Source organism: Corapipo altera, unplaced genomic scaffold (assembly GCF_003945725.1).
Source record: "Corapipo altera isolate COAL_440 unplaced genomic scaffold, ASM394572v1 70, whole genome shotgun sequence".
Taxonomy (NCBI): Eukaryota; Metazoa; Chordata; class Aves; order Passeriformes; family Pipridae; genus Corapipo; species Corapipo altera.
The window spans coordinates 3,323,819-3,331,717 of record NW_020884911.1 but is presented as its reverse complement, the minus strand read 5'-3'; the positions used below and the strand labels follow the sequence as shown (position 1 = coordinate 3,331,717).

The window sequence follows — 7,899 nt, the reverse complement described above, 5'->3', positions numbered from 1 at the left end:
TCCGGTCGCCCCGGCAACGCCCCGCCCCCGCGCGACGTCGCGGTGACGTCACGGGGGTCGTGAGGCGGCCCCGTTTCGGTCCCGACCCAACCGGGGAGGAGGGGCCCCCAAATGACGTCACACGGCCCCTCATGACATAAGCACAGCACATTAATCAAGCGGGAGTGTTTGTTGTGCTACTAACTATCACAGTCATGACTGAACATCGAACTCAAGAGTTAATTACACAGAACAGCCCAACAAACTGGGTGTGTTTTAGCAGTTATTCTGCTAAGGTCACACAGTCCCAAGCCTGTTATGTCGCCCACTGTTGGACTGTTCCCTACCCTGTGTCGTCTACTGCATCAAATATTCCCAAACATTTTAAAGTTACTTCCCTTGGGAAGCCGCCTGTGCCTGCTAAAGATCAGCACAGATTCCCTTTTCCTACATAACAATCCTCCCCAGCTGTGCCATGTAAGTTCTGTTCCTTCTGGGTATTTTTGGAAGAATAACCAATATTAACCATTTATCTTCCAAAAAGCCCACCCCTAAGCTCTGCAGTAACACAGTGAGGGCAGAGAATGCCAAAAAAAAAGCACTGAAAAGTTCAGGAAAAAGGATTCCACCAATCCAGAGAAGGGTATGAAATCCAAATTCTCTAAGTCAGCCTGAAAGCTTCCCTTGGGTTTCAGTGAAAGCAGAAAACACTCATTTCATACCATCCCACAGCAATCCACTGAATAAGCTGGAATATTGCTGGACTGTGATGACATTCAGTTATTTCATGATGAATGGAAACTTGATGGTACTTTAGAAAACTGGAACATGTTTTTTTTAATTAACCCCCCCCCCCCCTCTTAAATTTTACTCATTTGCTGTTCTGGAGGCCGTGCTTGTACAGTACGAATAGCTCAAAGGTCCTGGGACTGTCTTTTTGCATTTTTAATTTCTAAAGCAAAAAAACTCTAAAGATACTCTCTGACAATATAAATCCGTGTAGTAAAGTCTCAGGGTTTTTTGTCTATTGTGAAATTTAGGGAATTTCAGTGGCTCAAAGCAGATAAAGATCCAGGGGTGCTCTGCACTGACATCATACCTCTGCTACCAGTTTAGCCAGTTATACCAGTGCATTTGCTCCAAGGAGAGATTATCCAGCTGGTTAAAGGCTGTGTTCAGTGTGGCCACAGGACCCAGGAAAATTTTCATTGCAAACAGGCCAGATTTGTATTTGCTTTGTATTTATCTCAGTAGCAAATTTCATCGAGACAACAAAATAAATCAGAACAATCTTAATATCCCAGATGCAGCCCAATTCCACACAGGGAAGAGTTTTATGAACCTGTGCAAAAGTGGGCAATTTATTAAGTTTTCCCAGACGAACAGAGTATTTTAAATTTATTATTCAGGAACCTTTTGAGCATGTGCATGTTCATGTTCTGCTTGCACTCAGAAGACCACTCAGAACTGGCATCTGTAGCTCACAGTGTTCAAGCAGAAAGTGGTTAATAAGCAGTGTCAATAAGATTAAAGGAAGAATAAACTAAAACCTTATATAAACAAATGTTCTGTTCCAGACTTTCAGGTCTGCCACAAGATTATAAGCAGTTCCAAAGAACAACATAAAGCTAACTTAGTATGTGCAGACCTCAAAAAAAAAAAAAAAAAGAGCTGATTGCCTAATGCAGAAGTTAAGCAATATTTCAACCTCTCTTTTCTGCTTTCCTCTTCTACACACTCCTGGTGCAGCCACACCTGCTCCTTTCAGTCTTCTCCCCTTCCTAAAGTTGGGTAAAGTCTTGAGCAGCCTGTCCACCAGCCTTCCTTCTCCACTCAGGGTTCATTTAGGTGGTTTTTTTTCTGTAGCCTGACACATGGACAAAAACAGACAATAAATTGTAGGACTCACTTTTTTCTTTTTTTTTTTTTTACCTGATACTACTTTGTGCATTAAAAAGAAGAAAACCCAAACCTTAAAGGACAGTACATACTTTACTTCAGTAAACTTTAATACCCTCCTGCAATCAGTACAATTAATTGGGAGTTAAATAAGTAACTTAATTTCCTTGGAGCCTCTTTTTCCAATGAAAGCAATTGCAAGATTGAAAGGATTAAAATTCCTGTTGAGATTTAACAGATACAATGATGACAGTCAGTCACTGGTAGGTTAAGTCAAACTACTGTAAGAACAAGTCAGTTAAGTTCTGAATAACCCATGTTCCTACTAAAATAACTGTTTTCAATAGTATGACCTGAAAGAGAAATTAAATTCATCTTACTAAAAATCAGTCAGATTTAAACATTCCCACAAACATCATGGCACTGTCTTCATCTTGTTCTGAGGCAGAAATCAGAAAAACAAAAAAATCTACTTAAATGGATACTCTACAAAAAAAAAAGTTAGGGGGTTATTTATTAATTTATTTAAAGACCCTTCCTCTGAATGAAATCTTTCACTGACACAAGAGAGGCTGACAGTCCATTAATTAAACCTCATACAGTAAATTAATTCCCTCCAGGGATACACACTGTAAACAGAACTGAACTCTTTCTACTCCTTCCCCTCTTTTTTCCTCCCTAGATTTTACATTTCAGAATTTTTTCTGCTGCTTTCACTGTAACAACAGATAGGATTTCCAAATACAGATAATTTTCTTCTATGCCCTGGTACATAGGGAAACAACTCAGGAACATGTTCTGTTTTAAGCCTATTAAAACTAGTTTCAAGTTTCTCACTTGCCCTTTAACTACCCTGCACTTGAAAACCTAAAAATTTAGTATAAATTATTCGAATCACCATCTCCCAATACCTGAGCACAACCACTTAAAATTCTTGCTCTATCAACAACAGGCATTCAGAGATTACTTTAAAAATCCAAGGTTCCAGCATGATATCTGTCTTTTCAGCCACTCTACCTCACGAAAATTGTGCTCACTTCAGAGTTTTGTTGTGGTGAACGGACTTCTACAAACTCAAGACCAGCAAATGCAATCAAAATATAAATACTGAAAGCTCTGCTAACACATAATGGGTGTTGAAGATCTCAGTAGGTCAAACTGGAACGACTCAAAGGTATGTTTCCCTACTTATACTTTTGAGAACCTTTAAACTAAAAAAGCTATTTTAATGATTAAGACAAACTCAAGTAATTTAATCCTTAATGTGACCTTCACAAGTTCAACATGTCACACATCCATACTACAAGGAAAAAGGTTTTAATTATCTTTGCTTCATTTAACAAAAAAAAAAAAACAAACCCAGAATGGTATTTCAGGACAGAATTCTCAAACACCAATATGAAGAAAATACTAAATACTCTGAACAGTCTGGATATTTTTATGGCTTTTGAGAAACTGGAGCCCTCAAATGTTATGGGCAGATGCAAAATTTACCACCTGAAAGGCAGCACAGGGAGTTTGTCCAACTCCAAGACCTTCCTTTGCTGAGATAATTAAGCAAGAAATGTTACTTTTTCTTTGCTGCTCCAATTCCTTTCAACTTCCCCCAAAGCAATGCTTTCCTTCTGCACTAGGAGGCAGGAGAGGTGTTTTGACATTCATATAAAACCAATAAAGAGCAGAAATAAGTGGAGATGTGGGTGGTGGACTATGGATGGGCAGCTAACAGGCTACAACACAAAATGGCCAAGTGTGATGCAAAGTTAGTTTACCACAGAAGGGAGTGACAACTAATAAGTGCCTGACAGCAGAATACCCTTTATTCAAATTCCTTTTAATAAACAAAACAGAACTGCTTAGAACTACTGGTGAAGCCTCACTGCTCTTCCCCTGTAAACTCTGTTTCTCCTCCCCTCCTCACAAATCCCTTTTTTCTAAGAGCTCAACTCTTTATGATAGAGCCCTACTCAACTTTTAACCGTTCAATTGGGTCTCCTAAATCTCCTGCAGCTCTCCCACCTTTCAGAGGGAAACAATGTGCCATCACTTTTGCAGGGCCCTCAGTGTGCAGTTTTGGAGGACACCTCACAGAAATCAATCTTCCCTTTGCACATCTATTGAGGAGGCCTCCTGTCAAGCCAATACTCTAATGGGGACTGGGTGTTAATCCCCCATTTCACCAAAGGTTTGTCTCTTTAACAGGGCAGTCCCTATCGTTCTCCTTTGTTTGCTTTGTTGTAAATGCCTCCACTCTCCTTATCTCAAGCTCTCAGGAGTCGCTGCCAGGTGGTTGGACAGAATCACTAATGTACAGCCTCAGATGAGCCAAAAATAAATACTACAGATTGGAGCAATCATTTCTCCAGCCCTTCACCAGTCAGTAGCAGCAATCACTGGTGCCTGCCCATCAGTGTTCCACTACAAACCACGTTTCCAGCAGTCCCTAAAGCTGCATCAGTAAAGCACAGTTCAGTTGCTTTGTTGATCAAAGTGCATCAGAGTTCCTGTTTCTCTCCACTGCCCACAGCGGTGTCGGATGCAATGGGAACTTTACTACTTCCAGCAAAAACAGTTTCAAAAGCAGCTTCCTGCTCCTCCAAAGTCACAGCAGCAGTGGCTCCTCCACCAGGCGTGCTGGGGAAGGCTGGACGTTGCTCAGGAATCTTTTCCAGGTCCACGGTTCTCCTACCTCTTCTTTTGCCCAGGATTTTGATGTAATTAGCTGGCACAAGTCCTGTTGTTTGGCCATCATAACTGGCCAGGAGCCAACCACGGATTTTGGGCTGTTGTTCTGAAGGAGAAAACGCAAAAGCATCGAGTTGCAAAACGATTCAACGACAGCGAACAAAACTACTCAGAAAGTTTTATTCCAGTGCAAATAATAACTTAGTGTGGGGGGAAAAAAAAAATCAGTATTTGGCCAAATAAGGTGGTTTTGGTTTTTTAGTTTTAATTTTCAGACTCTAACACTATAACTCCATTATGACTAGAAAATAAACAGAAACAAATAGAAAAATACGTTAGAAAAAAATAGAAATTAAAAGTTTACCTTTGGGTGCTAATTTTAGCATGTCACCAGCACGGAAAGAAATTTCTTCTTCTGAGAGAGCATTGAAATCATATTCTGCTCTTCCAACTACGTGGTCATCTTCTCCACTAGCCCAGTTACTGGACACTGTTTGCAAACATACATTGAAAGTTTATCTGCTTTGAATTACAAAGTTTGGTGTGTCTTTTTAAAAGAAAATGAAGAAAACTCTTTAACTCCCTTGCTAAAACTTTTCTGGCAGAGAACTGACAGGAGTAACAAGCAAAGCACGACTTGCTGAGTTAATCCAAGCAATACACCCCAAACTGCTACATCCACTAGGAAGGAACCATGATTTTGGAATCACACACAGCTTAAATACAATCCTAACTCAACAACAGGCTGTCACTTGTATCACATGCCTAAAATTCAGCATTGTGCCCCAGTATCTATTAACTGCAATTACTGTTGTGTAGATTAATCACCACACAGACAACAGCGAAAGGAACAAGGAACTCTTGTGCTGCAGATCATCTTTACCTGTTTCTTCATCACTGTATGTAGAAAGCAGCTTCCAAATCAGGTAGGGCCCTCCCATTATAACAGCAAAGAACAAGAAAATGGGCCAGGACTTTGCAGAGTTTCCCATCTTGTCTTCGAGGCCAACACGAGCCACTTTGCCCTCACTTTCAGCCCACAAATCCTCGTTCTCAGAGCTGTTCCTCAGCCCCAGCAGCCTCTGCAGCCGTTGGTAGAGGTACCTTATAGTTCTGACCAAAGCAAAAGCCGAAAACACCTTGGTGAAGTGGATTTTGAGGCGGGAGAAGTGGTTGGCCACGTCCAGCACAGCCCTGAAGCTGTTGTAGACAGCTGAGAAGGTGGCATCCATCATCATGCTGACCGAGGCAAAGGCATGCACGATGCTCTCAATGGACTGGAAAGCCCCCCTGCTGCTCTCCTCAGCCTGCTGCACAAACCTGCTGGGGGGAAGGCCATCGGCACAGAACCGGTTATACCCCAGCCCACCGTATCCGTAGCTGTAAGGGCTGTAGCTTCCATAGAAAGAGGTTCCATATGAACCATAGCCCGGAGAGAAAGAACCACTATAAGCTGGCCTGAAGGTGCTCAGACTGCTGCTTCCTGTTGGCTGGGATGGCCTTGGCAAAATGGGTGGAGGTATCCGTGCCACGGCGGGTTGGCCGGGTCTGGTCAGCATGTTGTCACCCAAGTCAGCAGACCTAAAAAAAAATTCAAACAAGGAAGATCAGCACCCAAAGTTTAGATTTTTCATTTCCTCGGGGTCCTTGGCTAATTCCATAAATGTCACAGTGAGTTTCAGCACTGCTGGGACAGGGAAGCTGGGAGCCAAACACTCAAGAGAGTTGTACAGTTGGAAGTTAAAAATCCAGTCAGGAAATACAGGTCTTTCAGGGGAACAAAAACCATAATGAGATACCCAGTGTAAACATGAAACTGGGATGTGTACACATTGAAAAACTTTGTCTATTTATTAATTTATACATGCATGAAATGCACTTTCTAGATCCACCAAACCTGTTGCTGTAACACCCAGGTCATTCTTCTGCACACCATGGGCCCCACCAAAAATATTTATGAATTTCCCCCCCAAAAAATAGCTTTATTTCCAACACTGCAATAAGCCAACGATACAGCAGGAAGAAGTTTGAGAGCTCCTTTGAATCCACCCTTAAAGGGTGGTGTGACCTAATTGAGAATCCAAGTAATTATGCAACAACCTGTCCAAGGCCTTTGGGCCTCCCAGTTTCCCCCTCTACCCAAAACACCTCATTACTTTTGTGCAGATTATAAAGGGATTGAATCTACTACTGATTATTGATATTGAATTTACTGCTGTTGGTAGAAAAAGGTCTTATGAGTCCATCACTTGTATTTAGTTTAGTAAACTTTTTTTTCCTTTGTACGCTCAAAAGTTCAAGTTATTTAATCATAATAAGACTCTGAAAGTACTTGACTGGCATTTAAATTCTCTCAAGCAGCTTTTTGCTCTACTTCTGGACACAGAAAAAGTCCTATATTATCAACCTAAAAGTCAAACATTTTGGTTATTTCCCACTTCTGTAGCCCATTAAATTCACAGGGGGAAAAAAAAAAAGGCAGAAGGAAAAAATGCCAAGTTGGAATTGCTATTTACCAGCTAAAACCGGGAGCAAAACTAAGTCATTATAACAGCAAAGAGAGATACTGTAACTCAGCAAGTCACTCTACAGTTCCCAGCTCAATAGTCAGCTTGGGACACCTCACTTTAAAGGTGCCTGAAGCCATTAACACGGGGTACATAAACCCAGCAAGAAAAATTAACATTTAATTGCTCGCTCAGGAAACAGGGAGCGCAGCGAAGTTGTCTGTGAAATGTTCAGAGCTGGGCCAACCTTTCGCCCAGTTTCAGCTCTAATTGCAAAAGAAAAACAAATCGGATCTTCAGCCACCAGGCGAGCTTTCCTTGCCTCCTGATAAAAAAGGAGCCCACAGACACTTTGCGTTCATCCTTTTCCACGAGCAGGCGGGATTTCCCGGGAGAGCTCCCACACCCCCCAGACCGTCACACACAGGGATCTTTTCCAAGCTCTGCGGTGACACTCAGCTCCCGGGGCTGAACACAGCCACACAACCCCCGGGAACGGACACCCTGAACACTCCTGCCCACACCTACAACTTCACCTTCCCCACAGGGGACCCCCCGGAGTCCCCTCACGGAGCGCGACACCCGCGGGCCGCCCGCCCCGACCGACCCCGGCCGGGCCCGACCTTTGAGCCCGCTCCAGGGCAGCGGGCCCGGCCGCCCCGAGCGGGTGAACACCGGTCCCCGCCCGGCAGGGACCCCCGGGCAAGGACACCCGCACTCACTGGAAGGCGGGCGCGGTGCCCGCCAGGCGCCGGGACTCCCAGGGCTTGGGCGGCGGCGTCGCCGCCATCGCGCCCGCTCGGCTCCGCTTCGGGCTCGCTCGGCTCCG

The 7,899-nt window shown here is 43.4% G+C and overlaps 1 protein-coding gene across 2 annotated transcripts; it reads right to left on the bottom strand.

The window, feature by feature from the left end:
- Positions 1-1,277: 1,277 nt before the first annotated feature.
- On the bottom strand, positions 1,278-7,894 carry PEX13 (peroxisomal biogenesis factor 13). Of its 2 annotated transcripts, XM_027653738.1 has the most exons (5): positions 7,793-7,894; positions 5,447-6,144; positions 4,928-5,053; positions 4,568-4,669; positions 1,278-1,846 (listed from the first exon to the last, which is right to left on the bottom strand). In XM_027653738.1, the coding sequence occupies exons 1-5, from the start codon at positions 7,858-7,860 to the stop codon at positions 1,824-1,826; spliced, it is 1,017 nt and encodes a 338-aa protein (XP_027509539.1). In that variant the 5' UTR covers positions 7,861-7,894; the 3' UTR covers positions 1,278-1,823. The 2 variants fall into 2 exon arrangements, with proteins under 2 accessions (XP_027509539.1, XP_027509538.1); XM_027653737.1 differs by lacking the exon at positions 1,278-1,846 and having other exon boundaries at positions 1,959-4,669.
- Positions 7,895-7,899: the final 5 nt, after the last annotated feature.